The 25126-nt window shown below is 44.5% G+C and overlaps 1 protein-coding gene across 8 annotated transcripts in view; it reads right to left on the reverse strand.

Annotated features, from left to right (window-relative positions):
- Nucleotides 1–25126, reverse strand: part of myo5aa (myosin VAa) — a 116475-nt gene that overhangs the window by 19079 nt on the left and 72270 nt on the right. For all 8 annotated transcript variants that reach the window (XM_083759476.1, XM_083759475.1, XM_083759471.1 and 5 more), the window contains exons 19-28: nucleotides 24189–24400; nucleotides 12870–13026; nucleotides 11646–11885; nucleotides 9309–9557; nucleotides 6778–6871; nucleotides 6518–6663; nucleotides 6196–6309; nucleotides 5635–5769; nucleotides 4078–4134; nucleotides 2605–2832 (exon numbers count right to left, since the gene is read on the reverse strand). In XM_083759476.1, coding sequence (XP_083615602.1) covers nucleotides 2605–2832; nucleotides 4078–4134; nucleotides 5635–5769; nucleotides 6196–6309; nucleotides 6518–6663; nucleotides 6778–6871; nucleotides 9309–9557; nucleotides 11646–11885; nucleotides 12870–13026; nucleotides 24189–24400 — 1632 coding nt within the window. The remainder of the gene's footprint in view (nucleotides 1–2604; nucleotides 2833–4077; nucleotides 4135–5634; nucleotides 5770–6195; nucleotides 6310–6517; nucleotides 6664–6777; nucleotides 6872–9308; nucleotides 9558–11645; nucleotides 11886–12869; nucleotides 13027–24188; nucleotides 24401–25126) is intronic.

Raw genomic sequence — 25126 nt, forward strand, 5'->3', positions numbered from 1 at the left:
GTAGGAACACGAGTTAAGTAAATAGACGGTTTAGCTAGCAATGCATACAACGTTACCATTCAACATTGTAACACAAATGAAAAAAGTAAAAACCCAAGACAATTCACCTTACTTACTTTACTTAATTATCTTGAGTAAATGGATAGTAGCTTCTTAAAAGTATACGTTTAATGTTTTGTAGCAACAGCTCATCCATTCGGTCAAGACCTCAAGCCTCAATGCATGGACTGAAGTTCATGATGTGCTATTTATACATTATAGATAGTGCTGCTCTCTGATTCAATCTCTCTGATTCAATCATTTACACTTTTTTGATATGCAGCCTGATCACAAACCTTTTCAGCTGGCAATCAGCTTGATATGAATCAGCTTGATCAAAGGTGATTGTTCTCTCTCACTCATTCAATTCAATGCAAAAGGGGCTTTATTTATTGGCATGAGAAAAGTATATTGTCAAAGCAAACCAATTCCTCAGGCAGCAGGCACAGCACTACCTCTCTGTTTCTGGCGACCCCTACTGGTATTAAGTCACATTCTCGTGCTCATGACCATTGGCCACTGATACACGTGCCTGAAAAACGTTGAAAGAAATAACTGCAATGCAGAACCAATGCAAAGACTTCGTATTAGGACGGTATACGGTATCATTATCTGTTTTCAAAGCAGAAGGCGTAGGTTGGTTAGCGGAGGTTTTCTCATCTTTTCTAGCCTCTACTGTACATTCAAATTGAGATTTCCTCTGATGATCGGTAGGTGAAGATCTCCAAATCTTCTGACTGAGCAAGACTATAAGGTCCTGGTTCATCCGTAACGCGTCGTGATGCTGCACCATGAACAGTACCGTTATCTTAACCATGTGGAATTTCATGCCGCTAAATGTCCATAAAATGAAAACATGCATGCTAATGCCTAATAATCATGTGTTTAAATATATACATGCTGTTGTGTCACAGTACATTTGAGAAGGTATACGTTTGCAAAATAAATGATTTGTCAAATGTACTGTGTAACATAGGTTACATAATGTTCTTGACACCACTGAAAGCTTACTAGCGCAGTGCTCTACATACAGAAGGTCCAATGGTGGCATAGGGTCATACTAATTGCCCAAAAGTTCCAAAAATGACCCCATAGTAATTAGTAATACTGTATTAACTGTGGGAAACTGTAGGGCAGCAGCACTTACGGGCCGGCCAGTTCAAAATCTACAGGACACTGCACAGGAACTCTTTGTGCAATGTGTTCATATCTGCCTGCGAGTCATTTCTGACACAAAGGCGAGATATGTGGTCAACACACACACACAGGCATGCATGTAAGCCACTCCACTCCACTGTTTGTACTGCAGTTGTCCTCAAACTTTTAAGTCAAGGAACCCCAAATTGATATGTATTTGGCCGAAAACGCGCATCTGAAAAGATTTTCTACCAGGGACCACCAAAATAGAAGATTTATGCTAAAATATGTTTTTTTTTTACATTTTCAATATTTTTCAAACATTTTCAAAAATGATTGTGATGCTATATTAACTACTTTTGCTGGGGACCCCTCCAAGGACACAGGGTTCCATTTGTACACTCTCAGACTAAAGTTAACACTGATGATTTTACACTGTAGATCTGGGTGCCAGGGATGAAAATGGTATCAAATGGGCGTCAGTGGCCAAATGCGAATCAAGCCGGGGGTTCCTTGGAATTAAAAAAGTTTGAGAATCAGCAGTTTGCTGTACTGTACCTTCTCATCCTGAGGGACAGCATGTGAGGAGAGAAGAGACAGCTCAGTTAGACACAGACACCTGAAAGCTGATCCTCATAAAAGCTAAACAGAAGCTGCTGGTGGAGGCCGTTCTTATTTAATTACATATCATTACATTATCACTTTGATTTTTGGGGGGTAAAAAAGAAAGAAAAGAAAAAGGACATGTGGTAAAAAGTTAAAGCTCTATTATATTGCACGAATCAGAGCCTATTTGTCATTGGACGATGTGTCCCAAACTGCTCCCTCAGGTCTTCCACTGCTGGCCTGCTCGCTGTGCCTAAAACAAAATGGCAACTAAAAAACACGGTGAAGCAGCTTTTTGCTTCTATGGGCCGATGGCGTGGAACAAACACCCACTATACCTTCGACAGGCAGCCTCTGTAGACATTTTAAACTCAAGACCTACACTCAAGACCTACACTCTTGCTTTTAGTTGATCTTTTAAATTCCTTGTTATTCATGTCCTCACTGTATTGCATTACTGCCATTAATTTAATGTTTTTTGTGCCTTGCTTTTCATTTTTTCCCTCCATTGCTCTGTAAAGCACTTTGAGCTGCATTTCATGACATGAAAGGTGCTATACAAATAAAGTATTATTGTTAAAAAAAAGTGTGGGGTGCGAAATACACACTTTGATAGTGTTCCAGTTTCAATCATGTCTGCTAAGTTCACTTCCAATTTCAGTTCATCATATTATGTACTTTCTGCTTACTACTGAACAAACACTATTTAATACTTATTTCAACAAATAAATCACTCACAGTAACTTTAAGCTAGAAATGTAACCAAAAACATGACTACAATACCCAGAGTGCTTCACGCGCTAACGAGAGGCTGGCGTGTACCTTGTGCTGCATGGCCTCCTTCTGGCTGACCAGCTGGGAGCGGAGGATCAGAACCTCCTCTTTGCGCACGTCCAGCTCCTCAGAGGACGAGTTCAGTTGGTCCAGGAGAACCTTGTAGGCGGGAGAGCCTGGCGCTCCGGCTCCTGCACCTGGGTTACCCAGCAGGCTTTGCCTCATGTCCGTCAGGTTATGTTTAAGCTTCTTGTTCTCGGACTCCAGCTCCTGGCGCTGGGGAGGGGGGGGAGGGGGGGGAAGAGATGTGGTCATGATTGGCTTTCGTAGATGTTGCTTTTATTGATCATTTTCTCCACAATTGTCTTTAGTGTTGTCCCGATTCCGATCACGTCATTATCAAATGATCGGAATCGGATCGGGAGCAAAAAAACGTGATCGGGACAACTCTAGTATAATATTATATCCAGTGTGATTTTGGATGTTGTACTATTGTTATATGGCATAAGTTTTCTTTAAAATATAAATATCGGATCGGGAAAAATCAGTATCGGCAGATACTCAAAAAAAATCTAATGATCGGAACTGGACGGGAAGCAAAGAAACGTGATCAGGACAACCCTAATTGTCTTAGTCGACGAAGACTCTGTTAGTTCACTCATGCACGTCTATACTAGTCCACTCTAGATACAAGCCTTTAATGTTCAGTTCGCAACCTCATCAAACTGAAAAGGCCGGTCTCTGCATGATTGTAGTGTACTGTACGCAGCAAACACAAATGTATTGATTTAAAACAAATTCCTAAATGAATATTAGTCGAATAAAAAGTATTAAGTGGAGCACAGCGCAAATGTACACCAGTCTGAACGCTTTAGAAACATCTTCACAGACACAGAGTGTAGCAAGTTGCCATCAACACATCAAAAGTGCTTCATGAACACAGCAGCATAGAAAGTAGGGAGACTATATGACAGCAAGCTATAGCACTGAGAAAATACCGCTTCGTTTTGCGATCACTACTTAGTTGCATCTTCAGTCAGTTTGGAATATACTACATCTATGAGCCTCCACTGTTTGTCCCAGCTTTAAGAACTATCTCTCTGCCACACGGTGGCAGCAAAGGACAGGTAAGCCTTGCCAAGGCTATTTGGCCATACTCACTCACTTCCACTTAGACCTCCATTGTAAGAAATGGCTTATGTTAGCATTAACTCACGCGGTTTGTCTTTCGCCAGAAACGTGAATATTTCAAGCGCAATGCGATGAAAAATCACAAACAAGATACAAACCTCAGATGATCATGATGATCAATTGATCATCACCACGGACAGCGCCGTATTGTTCAGAGAAAAGAGCCAATATGGGACCATATGGGATGCGCGCGCACGTTTCCTGGTGCTGGGGGTATGCAAGGCATTGCCTAGCAACCGGGCCAGTGTTAATAGTTGATTTTCAGCTAAACCGTTTCATATTTGATAAATCTTTATCTCGTAGTTGGCGTAAAGATAATGAATAGCTCACCTTCAGGGATTCATACTCCAGCTCCGCCCCGCGGGCCTTCTTATGCTCTGCATCATCCTGTAAATGGGAGATAATAAAATACATTTCAAAATCCAGTGAACTGGAGACAACTGCATTGAACAAAAAAACAATATGTTAAGTTAAAACAAAAAGGGACTCAACCGTGAATATGGAATATGCATGCATCTTCTGACCTCGATCCCAAACGACCCAGTGTAACCGAATCTCTTGTTGATCTTTAGAACTGTACACTAGTGATGAGTAGTGTAACTGAGTACTTACACAGTGTAAGTACCCAGGCTCTAGAACCGTGCATCACTAGTGAACAGTGTAAGTAAGTACAGTAACCTGGCTAAGTGGCTATAGACCCATGCATCACTAGTGAACAGTGCAATAGACCCGTGCAACATCACTAGTGTACAGTGTAAGTACAGTACTGTGGCTATAGACCTGTGCAAGTTGAGAAATATTACACGAGAGGGTGTGCTTTTACCGTCTTTAATGGCACGCCTGCGTTGCTGCAGGAACGAGCCGATAGACAAGTTCCGTAGGCAGCGCAGAAGTGCCATTAATGACAGTGAAGCACACCCTCAAGTGTAATATTGCGATTATACAACAGTTACCCTTAAAAAATAAAAACCACGTCAACTCAATGGCATTATAACTAAGATATTCGTTAAAAAGGACTACATCTTTAATGACAGATGTAGTCACGAAACCAAAAATGTGCCAAGAAAATCGCTATCCTAGCAACCCAGTCGGCTCCGCTCTGGGAGAGCAGCACAGCTGATTTTCATGTTTTGATTAGGCGTTCCATTATGCTCCTTTGAAGCACGGCTAGATGGCTACTTCAACCAATCAGATTGCTTCCTCGAAACGACCTGTTGTATAATGTACAGTAGTACACCCATGCATCAGTGCATCACTAGTGTACAGTATACTGTAAGTACCCTGGCTCTAGACCCGCCACGCATCCATGGGCGCAGATAGCGGGGGGGACGGGCAGGATACGTCCCACCCAGTTCCATAGCGACCCCAATCCATCCCCCCCACTTTTAAAAAGAGAGAAAAAACAAAACAAAAAAAACTTGCGATGAGCAGAATCACAGACGTCTAAATGTGTGATGTCCTTATGTAGAAGGTCTGAAGAAAAGCCTGATCGTCTCGAAACGTTACCGCCAGTAAACATACATTTGGGAGCATCAATGTGCTCTTTGAGAATTCATTTTAGGATTTTATCGCTCGTTTTTAAGGCTCTAAATGGTCAGGCTCCTGCTTACATCTGTGATCTATAAGCCAGGCCGCTGCCGGAGATCATCGAGCAAAGCCTTATTGAAGGTTCCAAAGTCTCGCCTCGTCACAAAGGGGCGACCGGGCCTTTGCCGTACGGCCCCTCGGCTGTGGAACTCACTGCCTGGGGACGTCAGGCTGGAATTTTTTTATTGTTATTGTGAATCACTTTGTAAACTTGTTTTTGAAAAGGTGCTGTACAGAAAGTACGTTGGCACTAGCCCTGTGCATCACTACTAGTGTACAGTATATACAGTATATAAGTACCCTGGCTCTAGCCCGCTGGAACTGGTCTTCTTTGCTTTCCAGCTCGTTGCGGAGGGACTGGTTTTCTTGCTCCAGTACTGTGAGGCGCTTCTGCAGCTTGAGGGTTAACGAGGTATCCATTCCACGAGTCACATCCTGAAAAACACAAACGTTGAAGCATTGCGTTAGTTTGTTTTCCGTGCAGGGCACGGGAGTCATGTACGCCTCAGCTCTGGCGTGACATTTTTAGGGGCAGGTGCTCAAGTGAAAAAAGGGCACCTTGTGTGGCGCGTGGAACCGCCGGGGACCTTAATAGTGTGAGATTTATAGATTTTGAGGCATAAATAGTATATTAGACGCTTTTAATCCAGAATTGGTCAATGTCACCATGGCCCACATACTGTACACTGTAGAAAACAAAAATAAAATGAACAACCTGTACAAAACTTTCAAAATGGCACTTTGCTGCCCAGAGGGCAAAAGGGCAGGTGCTTTATCTGCGTACGCCACTGCTGTAATCAGCTGTCAGTCTACGGACAGCTGAGATAAAACTCCTAGAACAAGCCCCGCCCACTCGGTTACCTCGGCGGCGCGGGAGCCGTCTTCCGATTCGGCGAATTCTGAGTTGTAGGTGCACTCTGATTCGTTGCTGCTGTGCGTGGAATCTGTTCTCCTGTGGCCAGGCTTGGGGGGGTGCTAGAGATGGTTGGAGTCAAAGAAGAGTCAAAAAGGTGAATGCCCAGTACGTCACTGCACTTATCACTACCGTTTCAAAATGTATACTGTACATAGTCGTGCGTCGTTCACGTACAGTACCAAATAATTGCTGGAGCAATTTTTTGGAGCCATCTTCAAAAATGTCATAAAATTTCAAAACATGTGCGTGTGTGTGTGCCTATCTCACCGAGCGAGCCACGTCCTCTTTCAAATCGTCGTGTTTCTCTTCGAGGCGACGGTGTTCCGTCAGGAGATTCTGGTAGCGAGAGCGTTCCTCGTTCAGGTCCGTCTCCAGCTGCTGCGTCTCCTCCGCTATCGCACGTGCCATTTTGGCTGACGTAGACAAAGGTGGAGGAAGAGCTTCCGTCACGGTAATGATGTGCCAACTCTGTCATTGCCATCATGACATAGTGATGTAATGCTTGTGTTGTGTCTCGACCTACGTACCTGTCATCTGTTGACCCTGTTCCTGAATCAGACGGTTCAAATCGTTCTTCTCCGTCTTCAACAGTCCATTCTGTTCCTTCAGCTCTGCTACCATCTGCACACACGCACGCAAACACACACACACACACACACACACACACACACACACACACGCAACAATGGTTAACGGTTAACGTGTGTCCAGCGTAAAGGTGGAACCTGTCGTCGGCGTGTTGAACGTGACACCGGTAGTGTGAGCCGTTTCACAGAACTACAGTAGCGCCGTCGTCGTCCCACTTCTATTGTACACCGTCCCGACGGTCATTCATGTTCATGTTCACCTACAAACAACCCCATCTATCAGGTTACTGGGTGGAGTCTACTCTTCTGCACAAATACACAGACAGTACAATACACAGGAGGAGCTTTGATTTGGGTTGCATCACATTTTCTGAGAAGGAAAGCAAAAGCAAGACAATAATTATGTAGTTGTAGACTGCAAGGTTTCAGGAGGATACTACTCTAATCATCTAACCTGGGCATTACACATACACATACACATACAGTACACACACACAGTATGTATACCGGTATGTGTGAACAGACTAGACGCAGTGGTTCTCAAAGTGAGGTCAGGGGACCCCCAGGGGTCCTTGAGAGGGTTCCAGGGGGTCCCCAGCTAAATGATGATTGTACATCATCAGTTACTGTATGGGTCAGTGTTGATTTTGTCGACTAAAACTATGACGAAGAATGTTCAACTACCTTCTTTCACTGACTAAACTAAATGGAAACTAAATGAAAACTAAGCTATGATGACTAAAAGTGCAGTGCGACGCGTTGTGATTGGCTATTTTCAGCGTAAGTGTAAAATCAGCCATTACGACGGCATCAAGGCCTGCCAAAATACATTTTTGTCGACTATATATATATATATACACTGTAGTAAGATACTAAAATCTTATGTTATTTAGTTGACTAAAACTAGACTAATACTAAAACATTCCAGGTGACTAAAATGTGACTAAAAACTAAATTAAAACTATTAAAAAGACTATAACTAAAACTAAAATCTAAACTTGCTGTCAAAATCAACACTGGGTCCTTAAAAGTTTAAACATTTGAGAAATACTGCGCTAGAGACAATGGCTATTGGCTAACTCACTAGTCTATCTCCTGTGCTCACCTGCCCCAGCAGGGCACCTGTTCGGCTCCCATTTCCCCCTGGATCTCTCTGGCCCCTGAATTCAAAGGGACACGTTGTTTTTTTTTGTCCAGTGCCAAAAAACAGGTCAGCGTCAATGGTAACCACTTTAAAATCCACTACTTAAGCAGCTAATGTTCACGCTGCCATGACAAAGTCATAGATGTTTGAATTTATTCTGTAAAACAGACTTTTCCTCCAGGGACTGTTTTCTGTGGAAGATGCAGAGAGTCATGCATTCAATCCGTTTCAATCCGCTCTTCTATGGACTTTACAATCAGAACTGCAGACTCACTCCCAATCTTCTGCCGTATAGTCTGAAAACTCTTCAGACTCCATCATGGCCCATAGCACTTGCCGTAGCACCGGCACTAGCCTCAATGACCTTACAGGTGTATGCAAAGGCTACGCTTATGTCATTTAGATTTAGAATTTAGCATTTTATTACATTTCAAGCTCTCTAGAAAGTATACTCATAGTTTCACTGCAAAGACAATCTACTATTAGACAGAGATTTAGGCTTTTAGCTTACTTGACTCTTGATGACTATTTCTATGTATTTGATGTATTACCTTGTATTGTTCCTGCTTACTGTAAATCGCTCTGGATTAAGAGTGTCTAAATCACTTTGACTGCAATTCCTTCAAAACCTGAATTATGTTTTCTAGAAAATTCTAGAAAAGGTTTGGTCAAATAATCCAATAACAGACCAATAAAGACATGGTTGGTCATCATCAGGAATCTACAAGGAATCGGACCCCACGTGACATGGGGGCTGCATGGCTCCAATGTGGATCTTGGACCCGATGGGGGCAGCCTGTGACATCAATCATCTGAGAGCTTTGACTTCCATTAAAAACAACGTTATGAATGGAATGAAGGCCCTCGTCTTCTCGAGGTGATCTGCAGAGCTACAAACTGAACCGAGGACGACCCGACTGGATCTCTCACCAACCTCATGTGACACAGAAGAGACACAGAGCCACTGTCTGGGACTAGTACGCAAAGAGAGACAGACAGTGTGGGTGTACACAGAGGAAGCAGAGTCAGTGTTGCCAGATTTTGCGAGAGAAACAAGCAACCGGGTCTACGAAAACAGGCATTAAAGAAGCGATTAACACATGAGCACTTTAAACCTATATGCACTGGCATTTGACAACCACTGGTTTAAACAACATTAGGAAGCAAGCCCCAAATAAGCAACTACACTAGAAACAAGCCCCTCGAAAATAAACCGCATCCCGCAAACTACCAATATTCACAAGCGACTTTACAAAGTCACTTATAATCACCGGATATGGCAAAACTGAGCAGAGAGCATGTGTGTGTACTGTATGTACGTCTATACCTTCTCCATCTCGTCCCTGTACTTCTGCGCCCAGTCCTCGATGGTCTTCTTCTCCTTCTGGGTGGTGCTCAGCTCCTTCCGCAGCCTCTCCAGCTCCTCCTCCAGCGTCAGCACGCGGTTGGAGTTGTTCCGCGCGTCCTCCTCGGCGCCGCGCAGCCGCGTCAGCTCGCTGCGCATGCGCTCGCCCTCCACCCGGTCCGTGCTCTCCTGGGCCGTCAGCTTCTCGATGATGCCGCGGTTCTCTTTGTTCTGGTGGTGGTATTAGGACGGAGGGAAGGACAGAACAGGTGAGGCATTTCATTTGGATATCAGAGGTTCTCAAAACGTGTTTTTATTTTATTTCAAGGAGCCCCGTAACTATTTTTCCACCGGGGTTGAACCGGTTCAGTTTTTCTTTTCCCCCCCCGCCTAATATTGAACCAGTTCAGAGGGTTTCCACTGAAAGTGAATTGGTTCAGAACCAGAACCAGGGGGGCAGTGAAGCCAATAGTGTCTGAAGCCCGTAGGAAATCCTGACTTCCTGAAAGTTCATATAATGGCCTGTTGTGGCATTATAACATTATAATGGGCGTGGCTACCTTTACAGTCCATGATCGGGATCCACCCCCCGCTCGAGTCAAAATAAAAACCAACAAAGAAGAAGGGGGGAAGTCCCGCCCCGTTGTCTGGGCTAGCCAATGGCCAGCTGGGCCCAAACGGATCTAGAAAGATGGCGACTTACAATTCAAGGACTGACAGGCTTCATCTTACGTCCATATCAGACCCGGAGAACGCTTTGTCCATATTTTTTTACAGTCTATGTTCAGAACCCTAAAAGTTGGTTCGGAACTGAAACCAAAGAAATTGGCCGCCGGTTCTGGGAAAGCACCAAGGTTCCAAGAACCTAGAACAGAACTAGTTCCGTGGTGGAAAAGGGGCCTGGCTGAGAGTACAAATGTTGGCTCCATTTGTACACTCTCAGAGTTACAGACCTGTAAATGTGAGGACCGCTGATTTAGACCTAAATATCCTAATGATTGCGAAAGGGGATGAAAGTGATGTATTTATTTGGTGTGGACACGACATTAGGGCTGTGAATCTTTGGGTGTCCCACAATTCGATTCCGATTCCGATTCTTGGGGTCACGATTCGATTTAAAATCGATTTTTTTTAATCAAAAGCATTCTTTTTCCAGATTCAAAACGATTCTCTATTCAAAATGATTCTCGATTCAATACATAGGATTTCATCACAATCTACTCCAGTCTTGAACTGAAGTGACTACAGTAACTTGAAAATGACTGAAGGACATGTTTACTGTGATTAGGGTAAGCTTACATTTCATATCACAGACACCAATCCATTTTGAATCGTTCATAACGATATCGCGATTCTAATTTGAATCGATCTTTTTTCACAACCCCTACACCAGCGGTTCCCAAAGTGGGGTCCGCGGACCCCTAGGGGTACGCGACGCATAGCCAGGGGGTACCCAAGCCCCCTCAAAAAAGTGAATCATGGTGTGTGTGTGATATGAAATGTCCAGTACCTCCCCAGTGCCTCCCCAAGTGCCACCCCAAGTGCCACCCCAGTGTCTGCCCAGTGTCTGCCCAGTGCCTCCCCAGTGTCTGCCATGGTGCCTCCCCAGTGTCTGCCCTGTGGCTCCCCAGTACCTCCCCAGTGTCCCCTGAGTGCCTCCCCAGTGTCTCCCCAGTGCCTCCCCAATGTCTCCCCAGTGGCTGCAGTTTCTCCCCAGTGCCTCCCCAGTGCCTTCCCAGTGCCTCCCCAGTGTCCCCTCAGTGCTTCCCCAGTGCCTCCCCAGTGTCCCCCTGAGTGCCTCCCCAGTGCCTCCCCAGTGTCCCCCTGAGTGCCTCCCCAGTGTCTCCCCAGTGCCTCCCCAGTGTCTCCCCAGTGCCTCCCCAGTGTCCCCTCAGTGCCTTCCCAGTTTCTCCCCAGTGTCCCCTCAGTGCCTTCCCAGTGCCTCCCCAGTGTCCCCTCACCCTCAGTGCCTCCCCAGTGCCTCCCCAGTGCCTGCCCAGTGTCCCCCCAGTGTCTCCAATAGCAATACAAGAGCAATAATACAAATTAATCTTAATTTATTAATTGTATTAATTAATTATTGAATCAAATTAATTAATTAATCAAAATGTTCGACGCAAGAAGGCCCCCCTGCGGCCTGCACCCAGCACCATGCCAAAGCTTTTTCCTGCAGGAAACACTGCTTGTGGTTGTAAATATATTGTTATCTGTGTTGCGAGGATGAGGGGGTACCTGGAAAAATATCTACCGCAAAAGGGGTACCTGGTCCAAAAAAGTTTGGGAACCCCTGCCCTACACGGCATGCATTAACAGCTCTACCTGATCGTCGATCTTCCTCTGCAGCTGCATGATCTTGTTCTCCATGCCGATGTTGAGCTTCTTGAAGTGCTCCACCGAGCGTGCCTCGATCTTCAGCTTCTTGAGCGTGCGCTTGGCGATCAGCCTCCTCACGCAGCACTGCAGGCAGACGATGGCCCGCAGGGCCCGCTTGCACCAGCGGCGCGCCAGCATGCCGCGCGCATACTTCTGGATGATTCTGGCCTTGGTGTCCCGCAGTAGCTACATGGGAGAAGGAGAAGATGGACACGGAGTCAATTTACATCCAATGATGTGCCGCCCAGCCTTTACTGTAGTTCGGGCATGACTGTAATTGCGCGTCTTTGTGAGGAAGGCAAGACAATATAGTCATGCAAAACCTACAGCATTAAAGTAATCAAACGCAGCATTTTTCAATCACCTCAATTAACTTATTTATTGCCAGCATTATTGATTCAGTTTGTATAGTCCCCCTTCCCTGCCACCGGATCATACAGCCGGGACTTTTATTTTGAAGACCCCAAAAATTATGGAAGATAAATCGTCTAAAGCTAATCTGGTCACCGTCATTTTATAAGTCGTCATAACAAAATACTGAAGATCTTCAAGTTCATGTAACTTTGAACTGGTAGATCACATATTTTTCAATTAAGCGGTTCATACATTGGACTGAAGGAAATCTCTGTAATCTAGGTCGCATATAGACCGATTTACAGAGGCTTGCCTGGGTGCGGCCATTACTGAGGTGTACCATTAAGCGCAGCAGCACTGATTAGCTACACCTGGCCTACGGAGCACCTGCTCCATGGATTACACCTCAGTAATGGCCGCGCCCAGGGCACCCCTCTGTGAATCGGTCTATAACCCATTCTGACCGGGAACCCATTTTGGTGTTAGCATCACGTCATGCTTTAGCTATTTAAAAATAGCAGATCTACAAGCTCATAGCGCGCCACCGAGTGGCGCGCTACAAGCTTGTAGGTCTGCCATTTTTGAAAACTCGAAGAACGACTGACATTTTTAGAATCTGATCTCAGGTCAGAATGGGTTAAGCGCAACAGCACTGATTAGCTACACCTGGCCTACGGAGCACCTGCTCCATGGATTACACCTCCATAATGGAGGTGCCCAGGGCACCCCTCTGTGAATCGGTCTATAACTTCAGCTGTGTGTGCATGTATGTGTGTGTGTGTGTTTGTACGTGCGTGTGTGTGCGGTCGCTCTTACCCGCTGGTACTTCTGCCTGGCCATGTAGGCTCTGAGGATGGTCTGCACGATGAGGGCAGCAGCCTGCTTCTGCCTGTAGATCTTCCTCTGCACGTACATCCTCTGCCATTTCTGGACGGTGATGGCTGCCCGCGTGCGCCGCATGAACTTCACCAGGCTAGGACGGGGTGGTTGTTGATCGACAGGAAGGGATGGGCCGAAGGGAGGTTTGTTCGGGGCGATGGTGGTGTAGGGAGTTGGAGGTGTTTGGTTGGGGAGGATACAGGTGGTGGTGGTGGGGTGGGATAAAGTGAGCGATGAAGGGATGGATGGGAGAGAATTTTCAAAGAATGCACAGGGGAGAAAACGGGACAGAATAGCACGTTTAGTGATTACAGCAATTCCACATAAATGTGTTGTTTGACATCTTCTCTTAACCCCTTTTGGTGTTTTAAGCATTCTGTTCTACGTTAGCTATTGAAAAATAGCAGATCTACAAGCTCATAGGGCGGCACCGAGTGCCGCGCTACGAGCTTGTAGGTCTGCCATTTTTGAAAAGTCGTGAAAATGTGGTGCAAATCTTTGAATATATATATTTCAGAGCGAACATTTGTAACTAAAATATTGGCTTCTGCAGGGGGGTCCCTGGAAATACATATTTTGAGATGGGGGTCCGTGGCCGAATAGAGATAATTCTGTGGGGTCCTTGACATGAAAAAGGGGTTGAGCACCACTGACATAAAACATGGGTTTTTCAGAAGCCATTTCTTTTAATCGACTTCAGTCCAAAATGGGTCAACACTCGCATGACTGTAGTAAGGTCAGGTACCACACAAGCTGACTTCAGGTCATGGCTGTAGTAAGGCCAGGTACCACACAGGCTGACTTCAGGTCATGACTGTAGTAAGGCCCGGTACCACACAAGCTGACTTCAGGTCATGACTGTAGTAAGGCCAGGTACCACACAGGCTGACTTCAGGTCATGACTGTAGTAAGGCCAGGTACCACACAAGCTGACTTCAGGTCATGACTGTAGTAAGGCCAGGTACCACACAGGCTGACTTCAGGTCATGACTGTAGTAAGGCCAGGTACCACACAGGCTGACTTCAGGTCATGACTGTAGTAAGGCCCGGTACCACACAAGCTGACTTCAGGTCATGACTGTAGTAAGGACAGGTACCACACAAGCTGACTTCAGGTCATGACTGTAGTAAGGCCAGGTACCACACAAGCTGACTTCAGGTCATGACTGTAGTAAGGCCAGGTACCACACAGGCTGACTTCAGGTCATGGCTGTAGTAAGGCCAGGTACCACACAAGCTGACTTCAGGTCATGACTGTAGTAAGGCCAGGTACCACACAAGCTGACTTCAGGTCATGACTGTAGTAAGGACAGGTACCACACAGGCTGACTTCAGGTCATGACTGTAGTAAGGCCAGGTACCACACAAGCTGACTTCAGGTCATGACTGTAGTAAGGACAGGTACCACACAGGCTGACTTCAGGTCATGACTGTAGTAAGGCCAGGTACCACACAAGCTGACTTCAGGTCATGACTGTAGTAAGGCCAGGTACCACACAAGCTGACTTCAGGTCATGGCTGTAGTAAGGCCAGGTACCACACAAGCTGACGTCAGGTCAAAAACACATTTTTTTTCATGATGAAAAAATATATATGTAGGAAAAGTCATGGAAGGGCAACCTTCTGGGCAAATATAATCAACTTCAAAATCTCAAAATGGGTCAAAAAGACCTCACAGACACTCAAGTGTTAACACTAATTTAGCCACGAGTCTCAGCTCCAGACACTATAGTTTATAGTTTATATATTTTTCAAAATGAAAACATTCCGGGAAGACTACTAAAATGGATGTTACACAGACAGACTTTATTGCCATGATTTACCCCGAATTGCCACATTTATTTGCTCGGAATAGCTTTGGTTTGATGTCATTTAAAAAAAAACTGATTGAATTTGAAGCGTCCAAATCACTGGGATGCAACAATCAAATGTGTGTCCTCCTGTCTGCACAGTGGTGGTCAAATAAAGGCCAAGTTGAGTCTCTCTCAGGTCTTTCTTTGTCTACTGTTCCCATGTTGAGACGCTGTTGTGCTCCTACTATGTCTTTAACCATATTTTTATTTTTTGTGGCGATCAGCCAAAATAATAATAAATAAACCAAAATAATATGTTCAGTGAATGACAGCACTCACACCCAGATCCATGCTACTTTTGTCAGTGACGTTGCCTGTGCATGGCACTGGTTGGCTGCCCGTTGAACGCCCAGCCTCTGGCAAATATGGAGACGACTTCCAGTTTGAGTCTGTCGTGTGTGTACAGACCATACAGACCGGTGCTGTGGTTGTGCCCATTGAACGTTGCCCAGAAAAACAGTAAACAGTGAGCCATTCTAAACAACAGACGATCGCCTGCCATCAACTCGGGGACGACCGCGCCGGGTTGCTGTGGGTGAGCGGAGTACGGAGGCTAGCTAGCTAACGCACAAACACACACACACGCCAGAGTGCACGCGCGCACATACACATCCATACACAAGCGCCAGGATGCTGTTTTCTTTTCTTTCTTTTCGGTTTGGGTCCTAGACCTAGAGTGGTGCACGCCACGGCACCCGAGTTATTTTTGTTTTCTGGGTAAAACCTGAAGGGGATTCAAATATGGTGTTGTGAATTGCGTGAACTGAACAATCCGATACATTAACATTTACAATTATAATACAATCCTTAAACTGACTTGTTGTGTCGTGTGCGTGCATTTATTGACTGTGATTGAGTGTTTTGGGTTGTTGACATCATTTCCTATGTGTATTGAAATGTACTGATTTATATATAATATATATATATATATATATATTATATCCCCGAGTTAACCTGGTAGGTTGCTGTATTTTTGGCCAAGGAGGCCACTGGAATCCCCAGGTCTGTCACTGAGGTCAAAGGAATCCCCAAGGCCATGGTAACACGTAGTGCAGATACAGGAGCCGCGCTACCTGCTGCCGGGCTAAGGAAAGGTCAGGGCGCTGGTCTACCTTTAGCCACTCTGAGAGCTGGCCCTCCCATCCCATGACAAGAAGATTGGCAGCAAAAGTATCTGGGGAACCAACAGTTCACACAAATGCAGCCCAGTCCCTTTATTGTTATCTTTATTGTTCAGGTGCCATCTTCTAGTGCTGCAGGTCCTTCCCAGACAAGCCGGAACACAATCGATTGATTGATAAACATGCTATAAAAATGCACGTTGCCCACCCATGACCACAACCTGCCTTTATGGTCGCCTGCCCTGCAGGTACTAACTAGCCTTTATGCTCTCACTCTTTCTGTCTCTCTCTCTGTCCTTACTCCTCAGTACCAGGACAAATACCAGTTCGGTAAGACCAAGATCTTCTTCAGGGCCGGCCAGACTGGCCAATCGCAAACCCTGAAGAGGCCTGGCAGTAGACCGGCTTTCCCAGGAGCCAAACAGAAGAAAATGTGCCGAGTTACAGAAACGACTGGAAGAGGCACTGCAACAACTATAGAAGAGGTTCAGCAAAGAAAACAAGAGGCTTCAAGATTTGCTTCCCCCAAATGAAGATTGTAGAAATTGTATAGGCCTACCTAATTTGTGTTCAGATTTTAATTTCTCCCGTATTTTATACCTCATTTGTGTTCAGATTTTAATTTCTCCCGTATTTTAATACTATTAATAATAATAATATTGTATACCTAATTTGTGTTCAGATTTTAATTTCTCCCGTATTTTAATACTATTAATAATAATAATATTGTATACCTAATTTGTGTTCAGATTTTAATTTCTCCTGTATTTTATACCTAATTTGTGTTCAGATTTAAATTTTTCCCATATTTTAATAATAATAATATTGTATACCTAATTTGTGTTCAGATTTTAATTTCTCCCGTATTTTATACCTAATTTGTGTTCAGATTTTAATTTCTCCCGTATTTTATACCTAATGTGTTCAGATTTTAATTTCTCTCGTATTTTAATAAAGGACGTTTACTTTGAAAGGAGAAACCCTACAAAGGTCCCTGTAAAAATACAGAAACCTACCAGGTTAACTCAGAGATATAATAATTATATATATATATATATATATATTAGTACATTTCAATACACATAGGAAATGATGTCAACAACCCAAAACACTCAATCACAGTCACTAAATGCACGCAAATGTCACGCAATTCACAACACCATATTTGAATCCCCTTCAGGTTTTACCCAGAAAACAAAAATAACTTGGGTGCCGTGGCGTGCACCACTCTAGGTCTAGGACCCAAACCGAAAAGAAAGAAAATAAAACAGCGTCCTGGCGCTTGTGTTGTTGTGTATGGATGTGTGTGTGCGCACGTGCACTCTGGCGTGCGTGTGTGTGTGTGTATGTGTGTGTTTGTGCGTTAGCTCTCAAGCTCTGCAGCTTTTTTTTACAGTCTATGCTCTGCAGCTAGCCTCCGTACTCCGCTCACCCACAGCAAACCTCTGCGCTCAGCTGCTCTTTACTAATGGGACAACGGCTCCTCTTCAAAAGACAGCGTAGTCGTTAGAAGTGACAGCGGGATGTGGTTTTGCAGCGGCCGTTCTATGCCTCCGGCGCGGTCGTCCCTGAGTTGATGGCAGGCGATCGTCCGTTGTTTAGAATAGAATGGCTCACTGTTTAGTACTGTTTTTCTGGGCAACGTTCAATGGGCAACTGCCGTCTTGGCGTCTTCACAACCACAGCACGCACACAACTCCTCACTCCCGCGACAGACTCAAACTGGAAGTCGTCTCCATATTTGCCAGAGGTTGGGCGTTCAGCGGGCAGCCAACCAGCACCATGCACAGGCAACGTCACTGACAAAAGTAGCGTGGATCTGGGTGTGAGTGCTGTCATTCACTGAACATATTATTTTGGTTTATTATTATTTTGGCTGATCGCCACAACCTTTCACTGGTTACCCGTTAGTTTGATTGATTGATTGATTGAAATATGTATTAACAGTTTGCAGAATTACAGTACATTTCAAGCACAAACTCAATACAAAGACTGTGTTTAAGTGCCAAAACCGTAATCCCGTCTTCTGGACGTCTTTGCAATGGGTGCCAAGGCCGACAAGACAAAAAAAAAACTTTTTTTAAAAACGTCCTCTCTTTTTTTATAATGGGAGAATTGGCACTCAGAGCCTAAACTGGTGACCACCAGGTGGCACTGAAGGAGTTACTGTGAGTGGACGACCCAATATATACAGTTAGTTTCAGACATGATTTTAATATTTTACTTTTTACTTTTAAAGCTGTGAATGGTCAGGCTCCCCAATTTGTCTTGTCGTATCTGGACTCGATAATTCTGTACTATAGCATGCTATAATCAACTCTAAGTTGATTGTCTAGTCTGTCTGTCTGCAAGTTTGAAAGCAATCACTCAGTCAAGTACTCTGCATTGTTCATTACTCCTTTGAAGCTTCTCTCAGGTGTGAATCAAAACACACGTAGCAGCCATCTGCTATTCCTATGCACGTTGTTGATCTTTATGTTAAATCCCAACCCCTCCCAGAACTCAACTGTTTGATGTAAACTATATATATGTCTGTAAATACAATGTTGAGGGAGTCTTGTTGGGGGCAGTGTGACCGTACGGTCATGTGCCCTGGGCTCCGCGGCTCAGGCCGCGGAAAGCCCTCTGTCTTTGTCTGACTTACTGCAAATAAATACATCGATGGATCTTCAGCTCATCTCTCTGCCTGCGTGATTTTCCTCATCCGACCGTCTAAGAGTTTACCGTCTATACTCTTCGTTACTTTGTCTATTTTAGTCCAGTTTAGATGAGTGTACTTGTTGAATTTACACGACAAGTTGGAGCCTGAACAGGGACTGCTTTTGGAGTGGATCATTCCATTCCAGGTAAAAAGAACCGTGGACCAGGGGACAATTTGGACAATTTGGCGTTGAGTTGAATTTTATTTTTTCGGCGAACGGCGGTCGGAGGAACAAAGGGATGAGGGGACCAACAGCACGTGCGGTGCTCTCCGACATGGACGGCGACAATACGGAGGGACCGGCTCTCCAGACACGCCATGCAGCAGCGGGAGAAAGCGCCTCTACAGCGCAACGACGGGCGACCTGCGGATCTCCAACAAATCGGCGGGACGCGGCGGAGTTCCCATGCGGGGGAAGGCGACACTACAAGCGGCGGGCGGATGCGTCTCTTCACGGCAAGCAAGCAACGGCGAGGAGGGAGGCGTTCTACAAGGGCCCTTCAACGAGTGAGTCTTCCACCGAGGGGGGTCTCCGACCAAGCGGCGGCCGAGAGCTTTCATGACGGCATGCGGCGAGAGGACGGCACGGCGCGATTCATCTCATCAGCGATCGCGAGCGGAGAAAACGTTTTTCATTCATTCTTCATTCTTCAAACAGCAGATCTGCAAGCTCACGGTGTTGCGTTTATTTTTCTTTCCAGTCATTGTGATATTTCATATTCATAATGTCTGGAAGGGGGGAGTGTGACTGTGTGTTTGGACGGGACGAAAGGACAATGGACACGTGAGGGCAGTGCGCGGACAAAACATTGCAACAAGGTTTTCTTCATAACATGATGCAGTTCTCAGTTTGACCACGAAAGGTAGGCTACCTACGTCACATGTTTAGGAGGGAGAAATTATATTTGAGAGGATTTAAAATACAGTATGGACAGTTTCTGTGTCGGAAATGTGGGCTAGAGTAGTCAAAGTGAAAATAGCGGTCAAAATAGGTTAGTCTATTACTTCACTGTAGTAATACGTGTGGGACTGAAAGTAACTATGGTGAAAAAGTAGCATGATATTGGGTTATCGCTTCATCTTGGGAGCAGTGACTGTTCTTAAAGTAGATTGATTGTTTCTCAAACGAATAATAGATATTAAACAAGTTAAGGGACAATGTTTTGCGACACTAAAAGAGTTCATTTATAACAGATGGAAGAGATTCAACAATCTATCTGTATTCAAAACGTTTGTGTAATGTATAAGTTTATTCAACATATAATAGGCATGTGTTGATATGTGTTTTGTCGAAGTTTAAATTAGTTAAAAAAGTTGATTAAAGAGCCTATGGGTCTTGGAAATGATTAAATAATGTTTAGCTCGATTGAAACAATTGTATGTGGCTGTGTCAGGCGGACGATAGTGGCCCTATCAATACGCGTCAGTACGTAATTCGTCTTGGTATTAATAGAGCTAATTATGGTTTTCTCGTATGAAATTTAGTGTGCGAATATAGTCAACTATGAAAAGGCAGTTAGTTGCCAGCGATGTGCGAGATTTTGCTGTTAATATCGAGATAACTTGGACCTTTGGACGTGAGTGAGTAAACAGTAGTAGCATAGGTCGATTCGTCATTTACCCAGGCCCTTAAAGGTGGGTACTGGGATAATGTAATTGCAGCGTGCTGTCATCAAGATCAAACTTTTGAAGGGAAATAGTTTCAAAATATAAATGGATTATTGAGCGTGTCTGAAAAAGCTTGTGTGTTTAAAACTGAAACACAGGGTAAGACAAAGTTGTGGTGTGTTTAAATGTCAGTTAATTGTGAAGTGCAAATGTAAATTTTCATATATGCATGATGCCTGGAATTATTTTTTGGGAACTTTTAAAGTGGAACGTTCTGTTGTTTCTTTCCTAATGTTTAGTATAGTACATGTGATTGGGTCAAGGGGGGTGTAATAGAATTATTGTTCCATATTTTTATGTGACCATCATCATGGTAATGGTCAAGGGGGGAATGTCGTATCTGGACTCGATAATTCTGTACTATAGCATGCTATAATCAACTCTAAGTTGATTGTCTAGTCTGTCTGTCTGCAAGTTTGAAAGCAATCACTCAGTCAAGTACTCTGCATTGTTCATTACTCCTTTGAAGCTTCTCTCAGGTGTGAATCAAAACACACGTAGCAGCCATCTGCTATTCCTATGCACGTTGTTGATCTTTATGTTAAATCCCAACCCCTCCCAGAACTCAACTGTTTGATGTAAACTATATATATGTCTGTAAATACAATGTTGAGGGAGTCTTGTTGGGGGCAGTGTGACCGTACGGTCATGTGCCCTGGGCTCCGCGGCTCAGGCCGCGGAAAGCCCTCTGTCTTTGTCTGACTTACTGCAAATAAATACATCGATGGATCTTCAGCTCATCTCTCTGCCTGCGTGATTTTCCTCATCCGACCGTCTAAGAGTTTACCGTCTATACTCTTCGTTACTTTGTCTATTTTAGTCCAGTTTAGATGAGTGTACTTGTTGAATTTACACGACAGTCTCTGACATGCTGGCTCCTTACAAGCCTATACACGCTAAGGCTGTGTACCCTAGTCCTGTTTTTAGGACTCGAACCTTCGGCAGGAATTTTCGAGCGAACCAAACTATTCGTTTCTATTTCATTTGAAAAATAGCCAACCCTAACGAGCGAAGGTTCGAACCCTGAACGTTCGGGGACAGCCTTAATACACGCACACTCAGATATTCAGACAAATTAGCCCCTTCTGGAGACCCGCACAGCCCAGCTCATAAGGGTGGCAGGGCTTTTGCAATCCGGGCACCTAAGCTTTGGAACGCCCTTCCTGTTCATTTAACATGTGCAAAATCTGTGTCATCTTTTAAATCTCTCTCTGAAAACCCACCTTTACGCCTAATTCTCTTAAATTCCTTTATATTATTGATTATACGTGTATGCTTTTTGTCCCTGCTGTGTTGTTTACTCATATCTTGTTGTAGTATAGCTTCTATTATGTTCTTGTTGTCTTTTACCCTGTGGTTTTCATTATGTTGTTGATGTGTTTTACCCCGTTCTGTAAAAGCACCTTGTGACCATGTCTAGAAATGTGCTACAGTATATAAATAAATTCATCATCATTATGTTGCTGTCGCCGGGCAGAAACCTTTGATCTCCATTCAGACAACCAGGACCGGTACAGCCACGCAGCAACCGGACCACACAGCGCACCAGACGGTGAAACATATATCAGGTACAACGTCAGATCTATAGAAAGGACTACCTTTTGCCCCAACATACACCACAAACAAATTCAAAGCAAAAAAAATAATTGTTTAAGTTATATAAGCTATAAGAACCTCCATTTTAAAGCATGTGATACTCACAACACCCCCCCCCCCCCCCCCCCCCCCCCAATCAACAATAATGCCTGCTTGAATGCATTTCCAAGAAAAAAGTAGCGCATGACGTGGAAAACCTTTTTCAGGATGGGACCAGAAGATAACGGAAATTCAACCTCACAAAGGAGTAGAACCAGGCTATTTTAGGACTTGCAGAACGACGACAACTTGTTACATTAGTAAAAAATTAAGATGGCCGATAAGGGAGGCGCCACAGTGGTTTGGAGTAAGGATCATTATCTTCAAGAGGTTTTACAGTAATATACACCAACATTAATCACAGGGCCTTGAAGCACTAATTGACACTTTGGCGCCATGCAAGGCACCAACTAGCACATCAGGAGCAATTAGGGTTCAGTGTCTTGCTCAAGGACACTTCGACACTAACTCTGGGGGAGCCCGGGTTCAAACTGGCAACCTTGAGGTTACCATCTGGCCACCATACCCCTGAGCAACCACCGCCCCGAACAAACAACCATAAGGTGGAACCGGGGCGGAACAAGGCAGAAAGCGCCTGCTGTTTAGTCAGTCAGGGACCAGTCAGAATTACACACCATTTCCAACAAAGACCTGAGGACAACCTGGCCCCCCCAGTGACTTTATTGTGACATTCATTTAGCAGAGTGGACACTCAAAAACAAAGTCTTTCTATTTAAGGACCAACTCTACAGACAGGAAAAATGGACGGCCACGGGGGCTATGCACCACTCTTCCTGGGCCTATAGGAGGAACAAGTCATCTTTTTTTTTTTTTTAAGATATTTTTTTGCGGCTTACGCCTTTTATTGATTTTTTAAGGGACAGATAGTAGGCTGACAGGAAACGGGAGAGAGATGGGGGGATGACATGCGGTAAAGGCCGTGTCGGGTTCGGGAGTCGAACCCGCGGCACACCGCGACTGGATCACCAGTCCGGTGCCCAGACCGTTACGCTACGGCCTGGGCCGAACAAGTCATCTTCAGTCAAACCTATCATTTCTGGGACAAGATCAACATTAATGGTACGGCAAATACATACGATTACTTATGTTTCATTTTTACAGGATCTGAACAGGAGCTACTGTACTTGACTTTCTCAAATACATCGACCCGACCAATGATAACCTCAGACTGACCTTGGAGTATATTGTAGCCAATCAGAAATTAACTTTCTAGACTTGAGGATATGAAAGGATGCCAACGGTGATACACGTCCATCTTTAAGAAAAGTAGTGATCGCAATACTATCCTAAGAGTAGACAGCTTCCATCCCTCTAGTCTCTATTCTCCAATATACCTTTTGGACAGTTTCAGAGACTACGGAGGATATGTGATCCTGCATGATCATGAGCAACCTTGTGAGCAACAACACAAGCCATCAACATCAAGATTTACACAGAGGGGCTATATTAAAAGCCATACGCTGAACCATGCTAAAGCTCTACTAGAAAGTGCCCGTTATCACAAATCCTGACAGTTCCAAACTTCCATTTCACTACCAAGTATAGCACATTTGCCCATGACATCATCAAGCACATAATACAAAAGAACTGGGATATTACACAGAGTTCCTGATTTAAAACCTTTGTTTTCCTCTTCTTTCTCTTTCATATTATGTGCTCCCATGTGCCCCCCACTCCACAGAAGACCGGTGATGAAATGATGGACAGTTTCCACCCGACAGAGATGATTTAGTCTAACCAAAAGTAGTACAAGCTCACTTGTGAACTTGTAGATCGGCTATTGGTAAATGGTAAATTAACCTGACACCAGATTCTACAAATGTCTTCGAAATCCTGACAGTTTTCTGAAAAACCTATGTTTCTATGTCAGTGGTTCCCAAAAATTATAAATTGGCCACCGACCCCCATCTGAAAATATGTTGTTCCAGGGAACCCCCCAGAATCAAATTATTTGAGTTAAAAACGTTCGCCCCTGAAAGAATATAATCAAAGATTTGCGCCACATTTCTCGAAAATAGCAGACCTACAAGCTCCTAGTGCACCACTCGGTGGAGCGCTATGAGCTTGTAGATCTGCTATTTTTCAATAGCTAAATTATAACATAATGTTTAAAACACCAGAAGGGGTTCCCGCCCAAAATGGGTTAATACGCCTTTGCTTCGACGTCAGGCACGACGATTTTACTCGCCGAAACTAATTTGTGATTGGCTAACTGGGGTGCTGATTGGCAGGCGCTGTGGCCTATAGTATTGCTCACCGGCGGGCCTGGTATCCTCTGGTGAACCTCTGGATGGTGATGGCGGATTGACGCTGGCGGAGGTACTTCTTGCGCGCCAGATAGCAGCGGATGGTCTTCTGGATGCGGATGCACGCAGCGCGCAGCTTGTCCGCTCTCAGCTTCTCCAGGTAGGCCACCTGGCCGGCCCTGAAGAAGATTTTGGTCTTACCAAACTGGTACTTGTCCTGGTCCTGAGGAGTGAGGACAGAGAGAGAGAGACAGAGAGAGAGACAGAGAGAGAGAGAGCATGAACCCATTTAGGCCTGACGTCCACATTTAAAAAATGTCTTCTGAATCCTCCAGTTTTATGAAATAAATATTTTCACGATTTTTCAAAAATAGCAGACCTACAAGCCCACCGAGTGGCGCGCTATGAGCTTGTAGATCTGCTATTTTTCAATAGCTAAAGTGTAAGATAATGCTTAAAACACCAAAAGGGATTCCCGCCCCAAAATGGGTTAAGGCATAGTACCAGGGCAGGAATTTCACGCCGACCAATGGTCATGGGTGGGCAACGTGCATTTTTATAGCATGTTTATCAATCAATCGATTGTGTACCGGCTTGGATAAATGGAACTAACATAGTATACTTTAAGTATTTAGCAGTACCATAATGAAAACACATTTTTAAAGCTTTCAAAGAAGAAAATACGTTTTTTTCTTTTTTCCCGAAGTCCTGTAATTTCTCTAAAAAATAAAGAGGGTCATCTTAGAATCGTCTCATAAGAATTATGGTCCAAAAATAAACAAACTGTCTCTGCAATATTGTCGCGGAGGTGTCTCTGTATCGTTTACGACAGTCAGTCACTCATATTTGATACGGTCCGTTTCTGGCGAATATTTTACAAATAAGCGGTTAGTGCACAATAACACTAGCGGTGTCTCGCCGTCGGTTGATTCTTCATAATCCATATGAG

Source organism: Protomyctophum parallelum (assembly GCF_964188405.1).
Source record: "Protomyctophum parallelum genome assembly, chromosome: 2".
Taxonomy (NCBI): domain Eukaryota; kingdom Metazoa; phylum Chordata; class Actinopteri; order Myctophiformes; family Myctophidae; genus Protomyctophum; species Protomyctophum parallelum.